This window comes from Serinus canaria, chromosome 7 (assembly GCF_022539315.1).
Source record: "Serinus canaria isolate serCan28SL12 chromosome 7, serCan2020, whole genome shotgun sequence".
In the NCBI taxonomy this organism is placed as follows: Eukaryota; Metazoa; Chordata; class Aves; order Passeriformes; family Fringillidae; genus Serinus; species Serinus canaria.
Window position 1 is genome coordinate 18,018,794 of NC_066321.1, and position 26,092 is coordinate 18,044,885.

The window sequence follows — 26,092 nt, forward strand, 5'->3', positions numbered from 1 at the left end:
AGTATTGAAACTACCAGAGCCTACCTCTGGCAACTGGTGCTTATGATTAGAGCTGCCAAATACAGCAAAACATGTATTGCAAACATTAATTTGAATTCTGAACAGCTGTTTGATTCATGTTCGTGTACCTCTGTTGTTCACTGTTTGCAAGCATTCATGCAAATGGTTTTTTGTCTGCATTAATGCAGTTCCTTATGTGAATAGTCATTTTCACAAGCAAGTAATATTCTTTGTGTGAGTGGTGATGTCACTGTAGGTGCTTTTGGATTTGACTACCCCTCCCCTCACGAATTTAAAACTGTCAGTTACACAAAGAGCAGAATAATTCAGGGCATTGTATGGAGCCAAGCAACCACCTTGATTAGTTCACAACCATCTCTGCTGCTGACATTCATTTAGCAGGTAAGAAAAATGTCTTTTAAAAAATGAAGCTTTACAGGCTAAGAAAAAGAGTTAAATTCAAAAAGAGTATTAATCACAACAAATAACCCAAACATCTTGACTTGTGAGCATCAATGTTTGTGATTTGACTGTGCAATTCTTTGCCAAGTCACCCTAGAATGTTATAGCGCATGCTGACTGGCCAGTGGGTGGGAGTTGTTTGTGATGAGTTGTTTGCAGTAATGTTTTATGTGTAACATCTGTTTTCCGCCTTCTCCAGTTCAGTTTGCAGTCGTTTGCATAGGAGTTTTTATGTTCAAAAGTGAATCTGTATTGTTGCTGCAGACTTTAAATTTTTTTGTACTTTCTGTTGATACACTTGAGGAAAATGCAGTGTGACACGTAGGACAGTTATTTATTGAATGCCCACCCTTGATGTTTATTTTTGGGTGTATTTTCAGATAGGAATTTTTATTCAGGTAGATTTTATCATGAAATGTGGTCAGGTCTCAAGAGGAAATTAGTACAAAATAAGGTTTCACAAATAAACCAAAGAAATAAGTAGTTGGATTTCTTATACCCTGTCCCCCATCCCCCTCCACTCCAATGCCAATGTGTTCTTGAGCTCTTTTTCCTCTTGATTTTTCCATAGCTTTAGTCAATAACTGATATCTATAGTGAGGCTTTTCTCTAAATCATGAGGATGTATAATTTGAATAGGGTACTGTTTTATTATTTTGTATTTTTTTTAATGGTTACTGCATATGGTACATGCTTGATGTTTATTTCTTCACAGGTCTGCTCCATATTTGTTCAGTGTCCCAGATGATACCGTATGACCTGTATACTGTAGCACTGAATTTTGCAAAACATTTATTTGAAAATTTTGGTTAGGATGAAAAAATTGTTGGATTTGTCTTTGTGACTTGTCCTGGTTTTGCCTGGAACAGTTCATATTCTTCTTAGTAGCTGTGTCAGTGCTGTGTTTTTCAGATTCAGTATGAAAATGATATTGACAACAGAGTGATGATTTGGTTGTTGCTAGGTGGTGCTTGCTTCAAGTCAAGGACTTCTCCATGTCTTACCCTCTACCAGAGAGGAGCTGCCCACGGAGCTTGGGGGGCATGGCCAGGGCAGATGGCCTAGACTGGCCAAAGGGATATTTTATAGCACAGAATATCATGCCCACTATATAAACTGTCCATGGGTGTCAGTGAGACACTGAGGATATGGCAGCTTATGTTAGGTTTTGTAGAACAAATTTGGCAGCATATGTTACCACAGTATCATAAAAATTTTCTCCTGGGTGCACAGGGATGCACTGTCACCTGTCCACTCACTCAGTAATCCTAACATCACTCTTTTTAGGCCTTTCACTGGGATTTGGGGGTATCTGCTATCTAAAGAAGATATCTAAAGATCTGCAATGAGATTGTTAACCAAGATTCTCTAAAATTTCCAGCTTTTTTGGGTACTAGAGAAAGTCAAACCATCCAGTCTTTTTATATTATTTTACTTTGTAGGTTCCAGATAGTACTGTGAAAGTGTGAAATATATCTCCCACATTTACATGGAATTTTTATCTTCTAGTAATAACATATTGCCTCTGAAATGTTTAAATATCGGGTGCCTGCCAGGTATCTGGCATCGTAGGAAGGCAAAGCCTGTTGCCATGGAGCTTTGAGGACTTGCTTCGCCAGTCAGCGTACCTGCAGCTAGAGAAGTGGCTAAATGATCTCATTGTAGGAGTAGTTTTGTCAGGGTGGAGGAGAACTAGGAAGTGAAGGAGTAAAAAATGGGTGGGGGTGTTTAGGAGAGATACATCCTTCTCACAGCCCATAGCCATCGCATGCTTCTGTTGTGTCAAGTTGTCACTTTCTTGAAGAGTCCTTAACTGTGTTAGGCAATTGGTGTTTGACCTAGAGCTCATAGCAATGTGTTAGCTTGTTTTTCTTGCTTTAGCACTGTTCCCTCTGTTTCAGCTTTGTTTTGCCTCGCTGTGGATTAATGCCACACCAGTATGGTGAGAAGGAAGGCAGAGGATGATGTATCACATCGCTGTGCAAGGATTTTTTTGTTGTGAAGGATATATCTACGAACAGGAAATATTCCAGTGTCTGCTTGTTCCTCAGTTGTGTGAGTTGGAAGGATGCTGCTCCAAATCAACTGTAGCTACTAGACAGCTGTTTGGTAATCATCTGGAAATGTCTGTTTCTAGTTGAACCTTTCAAGCCAACTTTTGCCCTTTTTAACTCAATGGATGATATAGCAGATCTCTTCACCTGTAGCTGACAGTTATTTTTCAGACTCTGAAGGCTGAACATCATTGGTGCCTTAGTGGAAGTCCAAGAATACTGATTGACCATCCATTTGTTTTTCTTAGTCATGTGCTGTTGTACTTCTGTGTACTGCATTCTACACCTACATACATTTGCTCACTTCTTTTCATAATATACGTATTGCTGAAGTACATCTGTGTATTTGAGAGTATTCCCATCCTATGTAATGGTAGTCTCACATACCCCAAGTGACTTGTGTTAGCAAAATTGTATTGCTCCTTGGTTGCATTACCCTTACGATTCCTCCTATCAGTTATGGGACCTATTTATAGTTTTGCTTTCCATTCATATATTGAAACTTTTACTTGTGTAAGTCTTTGGTGCCTTGTACCGTTAGACCTACCTCTAGAGTCTTCTGTTCAAAAATGAGATTGTACTTGGATTTCTTTGGACTGCAGTTGCTTCAGTTGATTCCCCAAAATCTGAATTTACCTATTCAATTGTAGTTATGGTACAGGACAAAGAAAAACTCAGTTGAATTCTCTGTACTGGTTCCCCAGTTATGCACTTACGGAGCCTTTAGTGATATCACTCTGTGGCCTCATTGCTATTAGAAGTTTGACTGTTGCTTATTCCTGTTGGTCTCTGGCATATATCCATGTCTTCCCCTGGGATGTATCACACACTTTCATAAACACACATTGTGTGTCCTGTGCTTGTTATGTCCTAGTTCCTGGAGATGTGCATTTTGCTCAGGTACTGCAGATTGCCTGTGTAAAATAAGGCTGTCAGCTAGCATGCCTTTGCACTACTGTGCAGATGTGCTTTTTTTCTGAAGTATATTGGCTTATGGAGCAGCATCTGTTTATACAGATGTTATTCTAAAGGGATCTCCTGCTGGTACATAGTGTGTACAAACAGCTTTAGACACTCTTTAATCTCTCTCTGTGGTAGCCAAGCTCTTGAGTAATGGAAGTGTCTCCTTCCCTTATGTAACATATTCCTGGGGAGACTTGATTACAGAGAGGTTAGAATCAACAGATCTCAGGAAAGAGGCAACACCTAAATTTGATCACAACTACTTTGTCAAACAACCTTCTCAGTAATCTTCCTGGAAGAGATTGAGAACAAAAACCAGGCAATGGTCACACTAAATATATGTAATGGCTAGCTTTGCCTTCTTTGTGTTGTGGTGATACCCAGGTTCTGCAGTATCCCTGTACCTCCTGTACCTTATCTTGATCAGCTAGTGATGTAGAGCTAACCTGTGTCATTTCCAAGAATCTTAAGACCCATTTGTTATGGTTCGTTATACAAATTACCTTAATGAAATGGCTTTGCTGCTGCTAGGTTGTGGCACTTGTTGCAAATGTAGGCTATGCTAAAACCAGGCAAACTTAAAATCCTTTGGTGTAAAAAATATTTGTTTCTCCTACTTGCTGGGAACAGTTGTGGCTGTTGACACTCTCACTATGTGCAGCGACTTTTCTGATGCACAAGATACCATTTAGTCCTCCAGTTGCTGTGTGCTTTTACTGGAGGGAGACAGTGTCTGACAAAAGGGCTTTTGTCTGGAAGTCATCTCAGGGTACCAAATGAGTTCTTGCTCTCTGACTGGCTGTGCACTCGTGATGATCACAGATGTTAGGTTTGCCTTGCAGTGCAGTTATGTTCTTTGGACCTGGAGCTTCATGACTCCTGTGGCCACAATTTCAATGGGTGCACACATGGATTTGACTTAGGTCTCGCTTGTACGATAACCTCTTTTTCAGCTCATTTCTCATTCTCTTCACTGAGATGTTTGAATGTAAGCATTTTCTTTCTCACACTCCAGCTGCTTCTTTACCCTCTTCTACAGTCAAGCTATAATCCTGTGGATTTGATATTGCAGGCTGTTGCCATGGAAATAATGGTGATTTCACAATTTCAGTGCTGTAAGCACTGCAGGAGACAATGGAAGAGGTGGTTGGCAAGAGATATAGTGAGGATTTGAGGGACAATTCAGAGGACTTGTTTTTAAACCTGTTCTTCAGGGGTGATTCTTTATAATTGTGGGGTTTCAGTGTGCTTAATTCTTTTCTCTCTTTTTTTTCTTTTTTGTAAATGCGTTTTTATTGGAGGTTGGTTCATAAAAGTGCATTCCTGCATTTTTGCAGAGGTTATTACAAAGTGATGCTAAACTCTCCTTTCCATGTCCTCAGAATAAAAGTACAGTGCTTTCTTTGCAGTTTATAGTAATTCATTTTTGGACAAAAGGGCAAAGGTTGAGATCTAAGCAACTTCTGTTTGAGTCATACATTTAGCCTGAAGAAATCCCTTTCAGGAATACTTTTTTTTTCATAAATAGTAAAACAAGCTGAGAACATCATGGTGAGCATATGTATTTAAATCAGTCTGTGTGACTGACTGTACGAAACCCTAATACATTTGTTATTTAATTTTTTGCATGCTCTGCATGCAAACAAGTTTGGTGCTGAAGATCATCTTATGCAGCATCTGTTCTTAGCATTATGTCAGGATTTCCATCTATACTGAAATCTTTCCTCTAAATTAGACACATCCATAAAGGTAGAGTGAAGCTTACTGGAAGAAATAACTGTGTTATAAAATGAATTGAATTGGCAGCTTAACAAGCCGAAGGCAAGTGGCATCAGATGAGAATTTTTTATACTAAAAGCTTAAAAGCATCAAACATCAGCCTTTTTTCCCCAGCTATTTACAGCAGCATTTCACTGATTAGCATAGTCAGAGAGTAGATATTATCTGTAACTTTTAACTTAAGATCTTAGAATTAATTTGCAGTCTGCAGTAGGAATTAATCAGTAATGAGGGTGATAGTAACCAATTTTTTAATTAAAGATAGAGAAAAAATGTTTCAACCTATCTAAAAATTGCTTTAAAATATTTTGATCTTTTTCTGCTTGGTATTCCATAAATGGAGATAAAAAGATCAGCTGTTATATATGAAAGGGAAACAATAGGGAATGTTCAACATGACTCTGGCTTTGTTGGACAATGTGATTAGGAAGTCAGGTTCTTAAGGATGGATCTAGTCCTTTGATGCTTGTGTGAATGGAAATAGTCTACTTGTGTGCTAGTACTCATATCTGAATTTCAAAAATTCTAGGCAGGAAACTTCTGAGGAAATGAAAATGACAAAATGAGCCAGAACTCAGGGCCTGGCCTGGAAAGATGCAAAGTGTCTCATACAGCTCTCATATCTAATTGCAATTGTGGGCACTTGTTAGTACTGAGAATTATATAAATCAGACCTTTAAAATAAGTCAAAAGAGAGAAGGTGTTTTTTTCTGAACTGTATTTATTAAAAAACATTTTTGTCATGTAATGTTTCTTGGTGCCAAATAAGTTTTTAAGTGTTATATAAAGGTCCATTTTTGATGAATTACATTGAAGTATTATGCTTGACCTAAATTTGCTGCATAACTGAATATATATATATGTGTGTGTGTGTTTGTGTGTATTTATATATAAATATATATGTGTATGAGATTGGCTGTAGAATTTTCTGCATTGGTAGAATACAGGTAGCGTTTACCTTCTGTCTTAAAGTCAGTGAGATGATAAATATACTGATGATAGGTTGTGGGTTTTTTGATTCCTTCTTGGAAAAATTGTTTAAAACTCTTAGTTAAGGAGCCATTTAGCTGCAGGTAGTAGTATCTGACTGATAGGTGAACTCCTTACTGATAAATGAATTGGGAGACCTGCACAGTAGGTGCGTGTTTCAGTGCCTCATTGCCTCTCTTCCTGTTACAGGTGCATGGTGACAGCATCGCAGCAATGAGTGGAATTTTAAAGAGGAAGTTTGAAGAAGTTGGTGGAACCTCACCCTGCTCATGTGTGTGGGAATCAGATGATGATGTTTCTAGCAGTGAAAGTGCTGACAGTGGAAGTAATGTCCATCCATCTGCTTCTAATCATTTTACTCGTAAGTACTAAAGGGGTGTGTAAGGCATGATGCTGTGTCTTATACAAGCTTAGAAAGATTCATTTTACTTGTTAGAAATACAGTGAAAGCTTTCTGGTTTTTTTTTGAAGTATTTTATCCATTTTATTATGTTTAAATGCAGGCACTGTAAGGAAGTACTTATTTCTGAAAAAAATAACTATTTCCTCTGGTAATTGTTTCTCTGAAATTTTTTTATGTCAGAGTAAGTTTCAGAGGAAATTCCATGCCCTATCATTCACATCTAGTTAGTATGACATGTTCTAAGCATGTCTTCCATTTTGGGTGATGATTTGGAAGAAGGGGGAATATTGGCAGTAATGTGAAATGAATGTGCCTTTTTCAGAATAAAAGATAGAAGTCTGCGTGCGTGCGTACAGATGCATATATGCATATATTTATAGTGTGAGAAAAGCATAGCTATATGTGCTATGCTTTTGTGTATGTGCTTTTTCAAGTGACACATATGTGCTTGTGCTTATGTACATATGTATGCACATGTGCAGTAATTGTGCTAATGACATACAGAAGCCTTGAGTGATATTTTAAATGTAAAGTCTGTGACAGAATGTCACAGAACTGAAGAGTGAGAAGCTACTGGGTTTTATACATATTTTTGACTAGGATCCCAACTATGGTAACAGAAGAAATATGTTTGTCTCTCTCCCACTGAGGTTTATGGACTTGTGTGAACCAGGTACTCTTTTCATAAGAACCCTGCAGTAGAATGCAGTAAACAAATAAGTCATGCTGGTTTTTTTAAGGATATTTGAATTGTGGGTTTTTTCCCTTTGTTCCTTGTAAAAAAAGTTTATTTCATTCATGGGTTGTTTGCTAGTTATTTTACTGGAATCAGGATTTCACTTTGGTTTTAATTCCTAAACTCATGGTTAGGGAAGTTAACAGGCAAATTTTGCTGTCTCTATCTTAGGTGCAGCTGGAAAGCTTCTCTGTGTATATGTCAGTTAAACTTCAGTAGGCTGCTGAAGCATGTTGCACACCAAGTATGCTCACCCTACCATTAAATGCAATCCTTAAGCAGGGTGGGAATTTGGGTGTGGTGTGAGCATCTGAAGTTGTTTAGCAGGTCAGGAAATTCCTAGATGCTATCATGATAAAACAGTTTTTTTAAGGCCATTTTAGGGAAGCATAGGGAATCCAAGCACCTGTTTGCTCTCTATTCAAATATGTGTACCTAGTTATCTTGAAAGAATAAATTAAAGGTTCAGCGGGACAATATGTCTGAGGAAACCAGCTGAAACAAAAAGAACTCCCTTAAATTTCTCCATAAACCTTAATTCAAGGCTTCTGAGATGGTTATTTTAAGATCTGAGTACTTCCACATCGCTGCTTTTCTGGTTACTTGTAGTTCAGCTAATCAGTTTGCTCACCTGCAGTGAGGCCAGTCCAGTAATATTCCTGTGTATTATGACTGTTTTCTTTTCAGCAGGGTGATCTCTGCTTGAAGGGCAAGTGTTTGCAGTAAGGCAGCCTTGTGAGTTAGTAATTATGAAGTGTCAAGTGGTTCCAATAAAAGGCAGGAAGAGCCTTGGAATTGAAGTTGGTATATGATTTAGCTCTTGGTTATGGAGAGGGGAAGATTCTTGTAACCTGTCTTAGTCAGGAGTAGAGGTATATTTTACAGAGTTTCATGTCATAGGGAAAAAGCCTGAGATAATGTTTGGAAGGAGCTGAACTATCTTGTGTGGGGCAGAGGTCTGCAGATAATGTCTTTTTCTGAATAGCATTTGTAAGAGACAGAAACTAATGGCAACATAGATTTTTAAAGTGGTTTGTGTCAGCTTAAAAATACCAAAAATGGGATCTCAGGAATGCTGAGAACATTGACCAAAAGCTCCTCCAGGCTATCTAAGATGCATGATCAGAGAAATTCAGTTGCCTTACAGCATAAGCTTGCACTGAGTGTTTTAAGAGTCTGTTTGCTGTTATTGTAGCCAGTGTGCAGAGCAGGAGTAATAGCAATAAATGCTATTACTTTCCAGACTCTGAACAGATTATTAAAAGCAATAATAATACCTATTTTTATAATATTCTTTGTTAGATTTGGGAAGATTGTTGACTCCATGGTTAAATTCACAGAAATATCTCCAGCACAAAAACCTGAGCCTGCAGACATTTTCCATTGCTCTGTTGTTATGTCATGACTGACTTCAGTTTTTACAGTTTCTATGACAACTGTGATTTTTTTGATTGGTAAAGAATAAAGCACTAAAGGATTTTTTGGAGCTGTAAAGTATTTTTCCATCAAAGGAGTGGAAATATCAAGATGCTTTTCACTAATCAGTATTGAAATTGAATTGCTGTCTAAATGTGGATACCTGTTTGTGGCAGCCTCCACATACACTAATTTTTCAAACAGAACAGATGAGAAAATAGCCCTGTTACAGTTGCCAAATAATTATCTGGAAAATTAATGATAATTTATGCTTACAATTTAAGATATTCTTATTTTTCAAATCATGTAGGTAATGACATTCCCAGGTTAACCCTTAGAGAAAGGTGCTTATCAAGACATGGTTCAAAGCAACACAACTGGATTATTTTCTGAGATTCTTAGGCAATTTTTGTGAGTCATCAGCAAAATGGTACTTGGGAACTAATGATGAAATTACATTAGATGGGAGTAGAAAAAAAAGAGACTAACAGAATGCACAGGTGAACAGTTTGTGGTTGCTGGGGAAATACAGAGAGGAGCTATTAAAGAGTTCATCAGGGTGGAAAGAGACCTTGTGGACTACGTCATATGGGAAGGAAGAGAAAAGAAGGTTCCCCAAGATGAGGAGCTTGACAAGCAACAGGGTGTTTTTCAGTAAGAGCAGGAAAGCAGTGGTAACAGATTTTACTTGGTAAATATGTCAGTTTGCAGAAAGGGCTGCAGATTGGCTGGCTCAAAACTGGGAAAAGGAGGTGGGGGCTAATGAACAGAATGAGAACGAGCCAGCTTATCAAGATCAAAGGAATTTAATGCTCCAGGACTTTGCAAATTCTTAGTCAGTGAAAGTGACTCATCCTCTTTCACTACATTGATGTATATAGAACATATTTCAAAAACAAATTAGAAAATTACTGGGATTTGATTTTGATTCTACAGCACATCTGTATCTGTGCTGCATTTATTAGAGAAAAGCACCTTGCACTCAGAACATATGTGTAAGGCCTGGTCTGTATTCAGGAGTGTGCACTGTCAGCAGCTCTGGAACCATCTTTTGCCAGCAATTCTTAGTTCAGAATGATGCTTACACAATGTATGGGATTCTGTGTGCTGATCAAATATTGTCTGTGAAATTGGATAAAAATTAAACATGATGGTTAGATATTTTCCTTGATTTGTTCTACAAAATTAAAATTATAACAGATTATATCTTAGCCACTGTTTTTAGACATTTTAGAGCAGTTTCTGTCTGTGGATGCTATTGCAATATGCAAAATAATTTTAATAACTTTACAGTCTCATTTATAAATACAAAGAATATGAAGTTTCTTTTTTCTCTCACCAGTGATGCATGTAATTTTAGAAATGCAAAATCATGATGACCATGGCTTTTTTGACAAAGAGGGATGAACATGCCTAAGCTCACAGTTTTTCAAATTTTTTCAGAAGCTTTTCTTTTCAGCTAACTTCTAGCTTGAGCTAGTCTCAGCTAAAATCCTTCTCTGGAGAAATGATAATATTGGGAAGTAGGTGAGTCTTATTTTAGTGAAGACTTGCTCCATGGTCTTTGTCAAATAAGATCAGAATTTTAAAATGTTGTTTCTTAGGGTAAAAAAGCCTGAAGATGTCTTGGGTACTAAAAGTAGCTGTCCCTTTTTTCAGGTACAAGGAAGCATTATGACAGCATCTGGATACCAGTGAAAGCTGTGGGTGGCCCAATACCATTATACTAGCTTCTGTAGGGAAATAATTTGTGAATCAAATCACAAAAAAAGGAAAAATGGATTTTTCTGTTACCAGTTTATAACTATGAATAGATTCATTTTTGTGTGAAAAAAAGTTTCATGCTTGCTTTCTCCTGACTGCTGTATCCTAATGCTCACTTTTATTACTAGTGAGAGTCCCAGTGGCCTTCAGCAGCTTTCTTTGAATTGCTTTATGTGCTCTTACAAAGCAAATGAAGCCTCAGAAAGATTATTGCTATATCCTCTCTCCTCAACTAGTGCCACGATCAGTACATATTCTTCATTTCATACTAGTTTACTATGTTTCCTACCAGTCTGTGTAAAGATGGTTTTAAAGATGTTTTGAAATTTAAATCCAAGTTAGATTCAGTTCTTTTGGCAGAGTATGTTGTCTTATTGACCAGGCTGGGTGGGGGAGGCCCTCAGCAGCCTCATCCTCATGGGTGGCATCCCTGCCTGGGGGTGGGAGGTTGGTCTTTAAGGCCCCTTCCAAACCAAACCCTTTTGTGATTTTCCATTGCAGTGACCTTTATAACTAATTTCAGGCTGTAGCACCCTCAATACAGGTGCCTTTGTGCAGTGTTTTCTCCTTACTGAACATTGCTCCTCTGTTCTTTGCTCTAATTTAGCCAAACACTAATTTAGCAATAGGGATGACTGAGGGGAGTTAACTCCAACACAATGGCACAGATACTGTTGGTAGTGGATCTTCTAAAGGAAGTTCTTTCCAGGGGATTGTGCCTGCTCAAAGGCTTTTCCTCTATCAGTTGATACAGCTGTGGTTTGTATGAACATGCTGAGCTTAAGTCTCTAGCAGTGAGCTGGGAACAGCTTTCTCTCTGGGGTTTGGCTTGGTTGGTCTTTTTTCTGCTTGCAACGCAGAGTTAACAAGCAGGTGAACTTAGTATTTTATCTTGGTGCTTCATAATGAAACCATTCTAATGCTTACAAGAAAGATGCAACTGTGTTTTATCTCTGCAGTCTTACCAGCCTTCAGTGGTTGAGTTTTATATTCTGATTTTTCTTACATCATTTGTATTGTACTAGGACTTTTGGCTCTACTGGGCACCTGGACCTCCTTAAGATGAAAACTTGTATCTGTAAACAGAAAATACAGACTGATTTTCTCCAGTATAAGACAGCAACCACATACAGTAAGTGCATGTAGTTGCTGTCTTATAAACTGCAGGGAGAAATGAATCCATGGAAATTACTGACCCATGGGCAAAGATTTCAAGAATGTTGATTGAAACATTAGGGAAAAAGGAAAGTATTCTGCTTGCTGGAGACTGTATTGACTTCTTCCTTTCTTCTTCCTCTGTTCACCAGCCCCAGCTCCCATGTGTGTTTTAGTCTTACTGAGATGTCCTGGTGCTCAGGGCAGTCCCCTGGTGTGCACTGAGTGTGAAGGTGTATTTAAGGTACTGATCCTTACAGGAATATAAAGAAATTGAATATCAATCCTCTCCCTCTTACTGTAGTGATGCAGTTAGGAGGCTATAAACAAGCTGGTATTTCTTTGGAATTAGCCAATCAGTGACTTAAAACCAGTTACATTGATTGTTTGAGTCTAAAGCTTTCACGAGCTGTCTCTGTTCTGTGGCAGTTTGTCTGTTTGGCTTCCCAGCAGTCTTGCTGTGGTGTCTCGTGTTCAGCTACCTGTTCATCTGTCTGTTTTGAGCTTTCAAGAATTCAAAGCACGTGAGGGGATGTAATTCTTCATAAATTGTATTCAACAATATTGATCATCATTATTTTGTTCACTAAACATGCAGCATTTTTGGTGTTCTGACTGTGTGACTACTGATGCAACCCTACCACAATGTATTTGTAGTGCTAGTAGCATTAAGGAATATGGGCAGCATCCAGCCCTGAAAATTTGTATTGCAGAGTTTTTATAATACCTGTAGCAAAAAAAACCTCAAAAAAACCAAAACAAACAAAAATCCTACCAACCAAAAAGAAAAAGCCAAACCAACCAAACAAACAAAAAAAACAAACAGAAAAACCAAACAAAAAAAGGAGAGAAGATAAGCAGGTCGTTTAGTCTGAACTTACATAATAGTGATATGACTGTTCTGAAGGGGAAAACCAGTTAGCAGTTATCAAGGACATTGGCTTGTCGTCCTGTTATTTCCCAGTTCACTATCAAAGCCAATTAAGACTCTTTTTGTAATGTGGAGTCTTTTGTATTTTAATGAATTCATCATCAACTATGTATGCCCCAGAGGAACAGTGGTGAGAAAGGGAGTTTCACCATCAAAGTGATTGAAGACTCAATGACTTCATCCCAAGTGAGGCTTCAACTGTTATTATCCTTGCTCCAGCCTTGTTACATGATTCATTTTCACTGGGTGCTTGTGTGCAAAACAATAATGTGCCAAGCCATTAACCCCCACTTGGTAGGAAGGTACTGAATGCAATGTCACAGGACTTGCTGTGAAGCTTAACTTAATGTTAGTGCTTGTTGAATTTCAACTAACTTCTTGAGTTACTGATGTTTAGTGAATTGCTCTGTATAAATATTTTTTGTATTTGCAACTTCTTGTAAAGTTGTTTCTCTCCATTTTGGAAATTCTAGTCTTTACATACAGACAAAGAAGAGATTTTTTAGTACTGAAAAGTAGGTCTTGTGTGTTGTCAGCTGGTTATCTGAGTATTTTACTTAGAAAAGGATATTAGGAGATGCTTTTGAAAATGTTTAAGCAGTGTTGTTTGCAACTAAACTAATGCCAATTCCAAACTCTTTCTTGTTTTAGTTGAGGTATGACTGCTAGCAAGAAAGCAGCCATAGGCAGTGGTCATCTGTAGAGCAATAGTTCAGCAGTGGTTACTATAGCAACCACAGGTGACCTACATTTTACCAAAAAATGTCTTTTTTTTTTTTTTTTTTTAAATGAAGCATACCCGTTGACTTCTATTACTATTTTTCATCTTTTACACATTGTTTTAACTTCAATAGTATCCTTAGTTTTGAGTGATTAGTGTGAAATGGGCATAAAAAGTTTTGGAGCAGAGTTACCATTTCATTGTTACACTACTATTCAAAATTAGTAGAAATTTTTACCTTTTCTGTCATGCCCAATTGTATGTTCTTAGGAACAAGGTAATACAATTTAAATAGTTACAGTTGCATTAAAATAATGGATTATTTGTATGTCTACCAGGGTGTGGTTTATAATGGCTTGCAGTGGAAAGACTTGTTATGAATTTATCTATTTCCCTAACATCACAAGTCAGTAGGCTATGGTATGAATAAAGCTACCCAAACTTTGGACTTTGAATAAGCATCAAAAATGCTTTTGGCTGTAGTAAATTCATCTTGTCATTGCCTTTAAGGAAGTGAAAATTTTCTCAAAAAATGAGACTATTTTGCAGACAGACAGAAGAGCAGCTAGGAGAGATGACAAAATGCGACATTTCAGATAAAAATTGAGTTGGCATTTTAAAGATACATTTCTTACAGTGAGATTAACACAGAAGAGGAGGTGCTAAGTCAGAGCATGTGCCCAAGGAAGTCATTAAATGTTGTGATTTGTCTAGAATTTTGGCTTGCAGGTGAGCCAGGCCTGGATTTTCATAAAATTTTGTTAAAATAGGTTTTTTGAGAAAGGTTCTTCTTAAAATAGGTTCTTCTTTTTTATTTAATTTTATTTTTTTCTTATTGGGGTGACTTTGGTAGTGTTTAGATAAATGAAGTGTTCTACTTTGAAGTGTTTATTGTGCTTTGTGAAGGACAATAGTGTGTGCTTTGTGAATTCCTTAGTGTGAAGGAATCTTTATTTTCACATAAATGAAGGACAGAGAAATTGACACAATAGGGGCTTTTGAGACGAAATTTTATTTTTCATAACTTAACAGATTGCCTGCTAATTACTAAAAGCCTGTCATAGCTGTGAGAGTCTATTGTGGCATTTTGTGGAACTACTAAGGGCTGAGGTGCATCTATTCAGATCCATATTTTGCAGTCCTTCCTCACTGTTCCCATGTGCAGCATCATATGCATCCTGCAGCTGATAATGGAACCACCTCACATGTCTCCTATATTTTCCATTTTCTCCTCGCTGCCCACGCGTCTTTTGTAGCCTGTTTATTGCTTTGAAGTTTATACAGCCCACTCAGGTTCATCCATACTGCACAGCATGCTTTGCACCAGCACTTGAGTCATGTGTTATTATATTAGCTATAGACTCATTTGTTTGCATACCTCAGAAGCAAAAATGTTTTTTGTTTGTTACCTTTTTTCCTGCTTCAGAAAGCTGGAGTTGGATGCTCTGTGTCCATCTGTGTACACTCTGATACATGCAAACAGCAGCAGTAGTTGGCCTTTTAAAGTAGTATTGGCAAGCAATATTAATTACTTGTGTGAAACAGCCAGTACTAAATACTTTTGGGAGTTGATGTAGTTTGCCTTTATGATGATGAATTTAATTATCACCTTCACTCCCTGTATCATGATCAATTTTTTTTTTCCTCAAATCATTTTGATGTTACGCATCTCTTAAGCAGAATATCACAATGGCAAGCATTGCAGCCCTGATTCTCAAAATCGTAGCTAACACAGTGTGTAAGAGCTGTCTGCCCAGAGAACTGAAGGAGGATGTGAAAATCACTGAAGTCACTCTAACTGGAGTCTGTACCAAAGCTAAGACCAACTGAGTTTGGATTCCTACATTATTTTAAAGCTAGATCACAAGTGTTGGGGGCAGAATGGAAAGGGACACTGCTGGTTTTGGCTGGGGTAGAGTTAACTTTCTGCACAGGGGCTGGTAGGGGGCTGTGTTTTGGGTTGTGCTGAGCACAGGCTGATAACACAGAGATGTTTTGTTATTGCTGAGCAGGGCTTGCACTGAGCCAGGGCCCTTCCTGCTCCTTGTGCAGCCACACTGGAGAGGGGGCTGGGGGTGCCTGGGAGACACAGCTGGGACAGGGGACCCCAACTGACCAAAGGGACATTCCAGACCAGGTGACATCATGCTCAGCATATAAAGTAGGAGGAAAAAAGAGGAAAGGGGGAGGACATCTGGAGTGCCGGCGTTTGTCTTCCCAAGTAACCTTTCCCTTGATGGGGTCTCGCTCTCTTGGAGATGGCTGAGCCTGCCTATCCGTGGGAAGCAGTGAATTAATTCCTTGTTTTGCTCTGCTTGCATGTGTGGCCTTTGCTTTCCCTATTAAACCCATGAGTTTTCCAGCTTTTACCTTTCGATTCCCTTCACAGTCCTGCTGGTGGGGCAGCGGGTGAGTGGCTGCCCAAGGCTTGGCTGCTGGCTGGTGTTAAACCATGACACAAACAGGCACCTCTAATGGCAAAGCTGCTGTCACTGCCTTGTGCCATCAGCCCCTTCTCTCTGTATGATAACCACAATTTTGCAGTATGGAATAAATGTTAGTTTGTTTTTAGTTTTGGTTTTCCAAAAACTATATCCAAAAATGTATTTTAGAAGAATATCCAACCTCACTTTAGGGACTTCAACAGATGGCAAGTCTGTCACCTGCCATGGTAAGCAGGATTAATGTTTAATTGTCCTTGCAATTACTGAATTTTGTCCTGCTCAGGGAAATAAAGGAAGGTTTTCATACTCCCTGTTGTGTCAGAGCAGAAGTACCTCATGTGTACCAGAAATCAAAGTGCATACTGGCTGTATGATCATTTATTTTTTATATAACAATATGCTCTTCTGAATTTTTTCACCCTAATATGATAACTTGGCTTCATTGCAAACAAATGGAATTTTCTGTTTATTCTGTGTGTTTGCATGTGGCATCACATCATTTTTGATAGATATTCTAAGACTTTGTTGGTATCATTTTAACAGTAATGAGACATGAATTTAATTTTTTAAAGGACAGATTAAGGAAATGTCTACAGACTGAAAACATGATTTGAGAGGTCTAAAAATCTCCTGAGAGAAACTGGCGTTCTTTGAGATCACAAGGTCAGTAGTGCAGTAGCAGTTATTCATGTGCATATATCTCTACAGTTATACAAGTTCAATTTCATTTTGTACCATTTGATGGTACAAAACATGATGCTATATTTTACATCTCTGCAGGGATTTTGATTAGCACTTTTGGAACAACATAAGTTTTAAAAAAAAAACAGTTTTCTAGCTGTACCTTTGTGTTTAAAAATGCTTAAAATTCATGCTGAAACCTATTGGATCAGCATACATCAGCAACTTCCAGTGAAATTAGATTTATGCAGGTAAAATGTTCCTAAATTATTATCTGTATTTCTAAATAAATTATTTTTGTATATTTACATCCTTTGTCACTTGCTTGCAAAAGTTTCTTCCCTATTTGGAAAGGGAAACACCAAGTTAACTGAAGAGGTACTTTCAAAGCTTTTATTTTAATTGTCACATCATGATGTGATTTATTTTTTCCAGAGACTGGAAGTAAGGGATATGATTTATTCAGCCACAAAGAACTGGCCAACACATCTCAAGTAGTAAATATCTTCAGAGAACTATGTGTAATCAGTAAAATATTTTAATAATGTCACAAAGTAACTTAAAATGCTTGATAGCAAGAAAACAATGATAGCATCTTCTCTTGGTTAACTAATTCATAATTTCATGTGAGCTTTACTGGGATACTGGAAAATGGGCATTTATTCTTTATTTGTTTGTTATTAGAATGTTATTTTTAAATGTTGCTTATATTGATAAAGGAAAAGTCAGGAAGCATGACTGTAGGTAACCCTTCTTCTGAAGCATTTGTTTGATTTAGGAGTTAACCATGATACAAATGCAGACATTAAACCTGTCTGGTTTTTGTGGTTCTAAGTGTGACAATTTGTCATATTGTTCTGATTTGAGATGTGGAGGAAGGGTAGGAGTTCCCACCCCTTCACCACTTCTCTCTCTGGTACTCAAAGTTAGGTTTCTGGTCTACGTAGGAGATTACTTGAAAAGAATTTCTTTTTCTGGGCTTTATTAAGCAAAGAACATAAGTAACCTATCTAATACATAAGATAATAGGATAAATGAAATGATGAAAGAATAGGCAAGGTTTGCTCACCGTGCTCTTTGTATTGTGAAAAGCAATTTTGCTCTTTGTGCTCTTTAAATGGCAGGTTAACTGCTGTAGCTAATTCACAGAAATAAGCATACTCCAAAACAAGGTCAAGGGGGGAAAATTAGTAATTTAACCTCAAATAGGTGGGATTTTTGAATTTCTATTTCAGTTACAGAGCAGATAAATTATAGAAATGTGATAGAAACAGAATTTTGAAGAAACATGTTTTACTCATATCACATGTAAGAGGAAGGAGTTGCTAGCTGATTGCAATTCTGCTTTGATTTTGTTTGGTTGGTTTTTTGTTGGGCATTTCTTTTTGTTTATTTTAAATATCCAAACACAAGGTCCTTTTCCAACATTTATCTTTACACCACAATCTCTGGCTAACAACAGAGGGGGAAAAAAGATTACCCTTCTACAGGTCTTGAAATGACTCTGCATTCACAAGGTCTGAAGAGTGTTGAGGATGAAAAATTTACATGTTCAAATCTCAATCCATTGTTTCAAAATGGGGAGAGTGGAGAGACAGGATAAATCACTAATCCAATTGTGCTAGAACAGCTGCCCAGATACAGCAACCGTGAAATCTGTGCTAGGGACCTGATTAAGTTGTTTTTTACCCACTGTGTCATCTAACTTAGCTCTATGTGTAGTATGAGGGTATCTGGATTCAGTGGCTGCTTTAAGACATTTTAGCTCTTGGGGATGAAGCCTGATGAGAGTTCCTGCACAAATGCAGTGTTTGCAGCCTCTCCAGTGGTACTGGCTTGGGGCTGGATTGTGCGCTTGGCGCAGGAGAGATGTGAGACATACAGAGATTTACCAAAGGCTATAAATTTCTGAAGGGAACAATCACCACTATCACAAATGCAACAGTTTTCCCATGTCAGGATCTATAAAACTGCAGGACAGCTGAACAGAGGATGTTTCAGGAACAAATGATGGCATAGTCTTTTTTTTAAAAAGGACATAATTTAATTTTATGTGATGGTGCCTGCATTTTAATGCATAGCATAATAAAGCCTGAACCCTTTGGCTGAGGTCAGCCTATCTACTAGTGTCTTCTTTTAGGAGTAGTTAAGCATATAAAGAAAAAATTCTTCTCTTCCCATAAATACTTTCCAGCGGTTAAATTCAAAAGCTTTTAATTAGAAATTGCAATATACGGGAACTTGGACGATTTCTGAGCATATAAATTCCCTCATAGCACTTTTTTCCCCTAGAAATTAGAAATACAGAATAAAAAGATAAAAAGACGTGTTCCATGCTGCAATTGCTGTAAAATTTATGTTGTAGTACTTGGGCTTTGTGTTATAAGTTGTTGCCTGTGGTTTCCTTTCTGAGAGTTTAGCTCAGGTGCCAGTATTAGCTAAAAATAAATAAGTAACTATTTACTGAGGATGACAAAATCTACTATCCAGAGAGCAACATTAATTTGTAGGTTTGTACTTCTTATGATGTAAGCTATAGAAGTGCATGACTTGTCCATTTCAGGGCTGGGAGACAGTTTAAAAACCCAAAGTAATTGCACTGGAGAAGGTATGTATTATGTAAAGAATAAGCACTTTGATAGTATCTCTGCCCTTTTGTCCAGTAAGACACAGGTTTTGTTGATAGTATGATGAAGTGTTTGAAATGTGACACAGGGAATTCAGAGGCTTGCATTCTATCCTCTAGAGTTTCCTTCCTTTGGGAATCTGAAGAATTCATTAAATAAATCTGACCAGAGGAGATTAAAGCCCTCTTTCAGCAAGGTGCTTAAGTTGGATTCATGGTTAATCAAAATAATTGTGCTGGGACCATTGGTTTCTAATATTTGTTCTCACTCGAATGGGGCCTTAAAAAAATCAACCATCTAAAATGGCAGCAGAATAAGTAGTTAAGGATGCTGATGAAGAAATTCCAAAAAGCATACTATTCACAATATTTTAAGAATCTCTTTGTTTCTACCTCTATTTCTTCATCACTATCTCTATTATCCTTTTGATTGTTTGAAAAGCATTATAATTCAGTGGTCTGGTTTAGTACTTAAGTAAGTCCTAGACACATTCTTGTTATTTCTAATCTATCAAGAGTACCCAACAGCTCCTTTATTTTCTTTATACCAGTCTAATGAGGTCAGAAAGGTCAAAAGAAACTAGCAAGAAGGGTCAGAGTGGCTTATGCAAGGGTCCTTTTCTGTAGGCTGATATTCAGCATGCTGGGAATGGGTCTGGCTATAGTATTTGCAATCTGCAGTGAAATAATGACATGTGCAATTTGACAAGTAGGCTTCATTATCCTTTCCCACAAAATGTATTTCCACAACTAGAGCAATTAGTAGGGATTATCTTTGAGAGGAGAAATAAATGGCTTTTAACTGCTCCATGTGTACTAAAATACTGCTAGATGCTTTAAATTTTTCCCATGTGGAGAATTTATTTTGTCTTTTAAATTCAAGTGTCAGGATATAACCCTGTATCAGAAGAAACAGTACTTTCCCATCCACTTACTGATCTAACTTAGAAATAGAATCCTGAATTTCATATCAGACTTAAATTTCCAGACTTGACACTAAAATTTTCCTTCCCCCCTACCTATAGCTGAAAGTGCAAAATACTTTCTTCTTCTGATTGTTTTGACTTGTTCAATGAAACAGGTTCTCTCTAACTGGTGGTCTTGAAGCAAACCTTTTACTTGTAACCACTAAAACCACAGCTGAGGGATCAAATATCTTAACAATAAGGTATTTGATTAGTTTTTTTTAAATTTTATTTTATTTTATTTTTTCAAATGGAGACGCCAGGTATGGAACAGTTAAACTGCTCAAATTCACACAAAAGTCCTCGTTACAAATGGATTTCAGGATGCAACTGGTCATGCAAACTGATTTCACATCTCTACTGCTAGTCCAACGATAGCAGTTCAGTAGGTTCTTCTTTTTGCAATCCAGAGAAAAGGTCTGAAATACAACCATTTGTTAAAGTTAGTTACACCTGCATACTGAAAATAAGAGTAGTGTAGTGTTTAATATGTGCTTGGCATCCTGTTTGTTACCAGTTTTTGTTCCTACTGCTCAGTTGTGTGCAGTCTGGCTGTGGCTTGAGGGTCCTCATTGGTTACCCATTGTCTAGTAAAAATTCCTCTACATTTTATTTGCCATTTATTATGTGGGCATCTCAGCTTTTGGGTTTGTTTTCTGAAAATTTGACTTAGGCTGATGGCTGGGTGTTGGCTAGAGACCATAGTGTTGGATATCACAGGGAGATTCACCTTATTTGTATGCATGGAACAGGACAATGGATGTGCAGACAGGCAGGAATTTTTATTTCTGGTTCAGGTTGTATTTGACTCAGCTGTCACCCTGTCTGGTGTTTGGGTTTTGGTATTTCCCACAGCCGTTGATAGTAGTTTGAGGTCACTGGTATATTTTCACCATATTCTCTGCTTTTTTATAGCAGAGTGAAACCTTTCAAATCTTGAACTTCTTGCTCTGTGCACTTTGTGAATTTTGACGCTGCGTTTGCTGGAGGGTTAGGATGCAAGGGAATTCCTTTTTATTGCTTTTTCTTTTTTAATGGATAGAGTTATGTTCCTAGCATAAATTGGCCATCAATACCACAGTATGGTTTTTCTGGTATTCTCATTCGATTAATTTTTCTCTGTCATTCATCTACTTTAGGACCCATGTGCCTTAGTCTTAGCACATATGTATTAGATAAAAATATATTTCTTAGATTTCAAAATAAACATTTTGGCCTTATCTTTCACAGTTTGTCTTCAAGAATTTACTATATTTCATCTTCTGAAATCTTGGCTTGCCTGTGGTTTTTTTCCCCTGTTGGTTGTTTTATTATTTTAATTATTTTAATTCAGTTTATTTTTGAAAAGTCCCTTTGTTCCTTCCATATCTTACAACTTTCTATAAAGTTATATTTTTAGTGGCCTTTTTATTCCCATCTGTACTTTTTTACTTTTTCTGGTTAATCTAAAAAAAAAGAAAAGCTTATGTGTAATGTCTGTGTTAACAACATATGTATCCTTCTCAGATTTTTAGTGTAAGATTGTTTTTCAGTAAGTAGCTTGTCTCTCCTCCAAGACAGTTGACTGAACTCAGCTGTGGAGCAAAAGAAAAATCATATGAAAACTTTTTAGCAATTTCCATCTCAGTATCACAAAATTCTGTCCTTAAAAAAAATGAATTCTTGCTGTGTTCTTTTGCATATCTCAATATTGCTTTAAAAGTGATGTTACTTTGACCTGCTGATGTATCTATTTGTATTCCCATTAACATCACTTTTTAGTGTCATAAATATGCCTTCTTTGTCTCTGCCTCCTGAAACAGAGGCAATTTTTTGATCTTTTCCTGTCCACTTACCAGTCAGGGTTCACTAATATTGGTAACTTTAAAAATTTTTGAATCCCATGCTGTTTCAAATGTTTTGGAACACTTCCTGCAAATGGATTTATTGTTTTTTAAAATCTCTGTTTTTTAAAACTTGCCTTTGTCATTATGTGTATAGAATTGTCAGTTGTCATGCAAAAATAACTGTTACAAGATGACAAGTGGTGGCTCTTTGTTTAGTCTGCAATGCTAGGTCTTTGAATCCTTCGCTGCTTCCTGCTTGACATTTAAGATACTTAGCTTCTAAGATTATATATCAAGTTATATATAGCTTTTAAGGCTGTAAATGCTGTCATTATTGTGGTATACTAATTTGAGGCATCAGGCGAGGTTTGTGGGGAAATTAGCATTTTTTAATTAGATTAGCTTCTACAGCTAGAAAAGTAGGCAGGCTTTTGTGTCTCTGACCCCTTTCTCATGTCCTCAAAGGGTTTGGTTTTCCTACTCATCTCAGTTTGTCTACTTCAAGATGCTGCTGTTCTCTACAAACTGCCTGTGTCATTGCTTGACACACTGAATGTCACGGCAAGGCTGGCACTTGCTGATCTGGGTCTGTTCCTGTGTGATTATGATCATAAAGCAATTTTTGAGTTGTTTGCAATTTTGCAACTACAAAAAATGAGTAAGAAGATCAGCACAGAGCATGTACCAATTTGCTGTTGTAAGTAGGTAGCAAGCTAAATGTGACAGCTTTTCAGGAATTCTCACAGTGCTGGAGATAATAAGGAAAACTGCAGGATACGTGCTGCACAGTTATAAACTCATTGCCATTGTAAATGACACAGAATATGTTTCCTGAATGTAAATGGGCCACTCCTGTCTCTCAATCCAAGACATCCAGGGCAGTGAGAATATCTTTTGCTGTAAAAAAAGTAGAACATTTGGCACAGGCAAATCTTTGTATTTCTTGAAATCTTAAATGACTGAAGTCTGCATTTGCAATCTTGTATCCTAGAGCCTATCTAAGTGGACATAGGGCAGGAAAGCAATTCCAGGCTGGCAGCAGAACAGTGCTGGTGTCACTGAAATCTGCCCACCCCAGAAGATGGAAAGAGAGAGCCAAGGATCTTGACTTCCTGCTCTTCAGTCACAAAACTAGTGAGTTCCCCATGAGCTTGGAGCTGTTGATGTGGTAGAAGTCTGTTAACAGCAAATGACAGCTGGTACTGTCAGCTTGCACCTTTGCTGTGACCTGGAGGGTCAAAACAGACACACTGACTACACTATTTCTAAATATCTGACAAGCCTGGTATTATCTCAACTTAATATAGCAGAAATAAACATGGTCCTCATGTTCCTAAAAGGGAAAATATTTTGATGGAAACAATATTATCCTCAGTGCCTAAAGATGTTAGGCCAAAAGAATTAATCCCTTTGCGAAGTCGCAGTCATTGCAGGGATGCCAAAAACCACACTGACTTGGTAATTGCTTCTTTTCTGCAACACAGGAAACTCTCAGATGATGCAACTTTGTATCAGGTGATATCAGCCATCCCTGCGGTTTTGTCTGTGCCATAAATCAGTGGTCCTAATGCAAAGTATTTGAATGTAATCCTGGTTGAAAGTCTAATTTATTTTTTTAAGATGTTCACTGGAAAATATGTTGAATAATGATTTTAAAAGGGAAAAAAAATCCTCCTCTGCAAGTGCACCAACACAAGAGGCTGCAGTCTTTCGGGACTGTAGTCTGACATCCTCAACCCTTGGGTATTGTACTGCTGTCAGGGTGATAAGTGTGTCTAGTTAATGCTGTGAACAAAAAATCTAACTGAAACATTAAGTTCTCCAGCTGGTAGGTTTCAAGCAGTTTAATTTAAAAAAAAAATCATGATGGTATCTGAAATGCTGAAATCTTGAAAGATATTTGAGCTATAAAAATGCTCTAATTAAAGTCATTATTTAGTTCTGATCCTTTTAGGTAGAAGTCTTGGATAAAACAGTCACTCCATAACTACTTCTACAAAAGAACTTCCAGGCTTGATCATGTTGCAGAAATGTTGATCCTTGCTCAATCTCAGGGCATGTAGCTACTACACTTAACCCTTTAGGCTCCTGGAAAATTAGACCAAAACCACAGGGGTTTGAACTTTGAACGTCAGCTGAAAACAGTGTCATCAAATTAAAAATCAGTCCATTTTGATCTCTGAAGTTATATGAGAGCATCCTGGAACTGTCCACTGATTTGCTAATATGAATGTGGCTATTTAAATACTGCTATCCATCTTCTTCCTATATGAAAGAAATGGCAGTCAGTGTTCCTTAGGAAGCATATTTCTGAATTGGACTGGCTTACCTTCATAGGAAGGGTTGGTAGGACCTTAAAGATCATCCAGTTCAAAGCCCTCTGCCATGGACAAGGGTGTTCCCACTTCATACAGATTGCTCAAAGCCCTATCCAGCCTGACCTTGAACACTTCCAAGGAGGGGACATCCACAAGTTCTCTGGGCAGCCTGTTCCAGTGTCTCACTACCCTCTGACTTAAGAATTTCTTCCTAATGTCTAATCTAAGTCTCCCCTGTTCTAGTTTAAAACAGTTACCCCTGCATGGCCACAGTGAGATCTTTTTTTAAGTACTTTTAAGTACTTCATGGCCACAATGAGATTTCTGAAGTCATCTCATCTCCAGGCTGAAGAGCCCCAACTCTCAGCCTGTCCTCACAGGAGATATCCTCCAGCCCTCTGATGATCTTTGTGGCTCTTCTCAGGACCTGCCCTAGCAGGTCTGTGTCTTTCTTGTGCTGAGGATCCCAGAGCTGGCCTCAGTTCCACAGACGGACTCTTCTGACAGTAGAGGGGCAGAATCAGCTCCTTTGACCTGCTGGCCACTCCTCTTTTGATGCACTTAGATTTCTGAGAGCATACTACTGGCTGGTGTACTTTCTGAAACTTTAGAATGTTGCAATGGCATAGTAAAAATTTGCTATAAAAAGTACAGCAGTTCAGCTTTTAACTTGGCGGAAATTATATGTATGCTAGGAAAATTATTTTGGATGCTAAAGTATATGAAAAGATTTTTCATTTTATTTCTTTAACACTGATGTTAGGGCAAGAGAAATCATTATTGTGTTTTTAGGGTAGGAGAAAGAGAATTACCTGCAAAAGGCTTTTACTTTATTAATGTAGGCTGCTGCCATGGAACATTTGGGGGAGGTGGGGTCTTGGTGTCTGGGGAGGAATTGTGTTGTGTTGTGCTGGTAGACAAAACTCAGCATGAGCAATATAGTTCCCATTGCTGTGCTGATGTTATCACTGATGCTGGTAGACAAACAAAGAAGTAAATAAAAATTACTTTCAGGCTCTCCTGGATACACAAAAAATCAATGCTGGCCAAATGGAAATGGACAGAATTATTAAAGAAGAATCAGTTTCTATTCTTTAAAGGTTATTTGAAAAAGCGAAAAGTACCCTACAACCTAGAATTCAGTGTTTTTTCAAGCTTTAAATGACTGTGTTGTATGTGGGATGTACAAAGGTGGGAAGAAATGTTGTGGCAGATTCACTTCTGTGGAGTGAGATCCTAAGCTGATGTTCAGCAAGTCTAGGCAGGCACCTTTTTTTAGAATTTAGGTATCTTCTGGTCTATTAGATTGGAAGTCCACAATGTAACATTATGTGTTTTATTCTAATTAGTATGTTGAAAATGTCTTGTGCTTTAAGTTGAAATGCTTCATAAACTAACTGCTGTAAAATGTAACAACCTATTTACATTGCTACTTAGATATGTCTGTGTGTCTGGTATATTTTCACATCTGTCTCTACTCAAAATACTCGTTTTAATGGTAGATGGGAACAAATTTGAAGATTGTAATAATAAAAAATACATCTTTCTGTGGAAGATGAAAACTAAAGAGCTTGTCTGCTTCTCTGTGGAAGCTGACAAAAAGGAACGAGGGAATGTTGGTGGTTTAGCAACAGTGGTGTTTTGGGAAGGCTGATGACTAGTCCAGGAAGGAAAGATAGTTGGCTTCCATCTGGATTTTTTTCCTGTTCCAATTGCATTGACTCAGTAAACTTCTTTTTGGTTCACTATGGTACATAAAAGGGAACTAGAAAAACCAAACAGTTGGAGAGAGAAAATACTAGCTATCATGCTTGCTTCAAATATCTCCTAATTTATTTAATTTGAAACTATTTCTGGT

General features: G+C 37.6%; 1 protein-coding gene across 3 annotated transcripts in view; it reads left to right on the forward strand.

The window, feature by feature from the left end:
- Positions 1 to 26,092, forward strand: part of CSRNP3 (cysteine and serine rich nuclear protein 3) — a 90,810-nt gene that overhangs the window by 24,903 nt on the left and 39,815 nt on the right. For all 3 annotated transcript variants that reach the window (XM_030241250.2, XM_030241253.2, XM_030241245.2), the window contains exon 2: positions 6,438 to 6,609. In XM_030241250.2, the coding sequence (XP_030097110.1) occupies positions 6,462 to 6,609 (148 nt within the window). In that variant the 5' untranslated portion in view covers positions 6,438 to 6,461. The remainder of the gene's footprint in view (positions 1 to 6,437; positions 6,610 to 26,092) is intronic.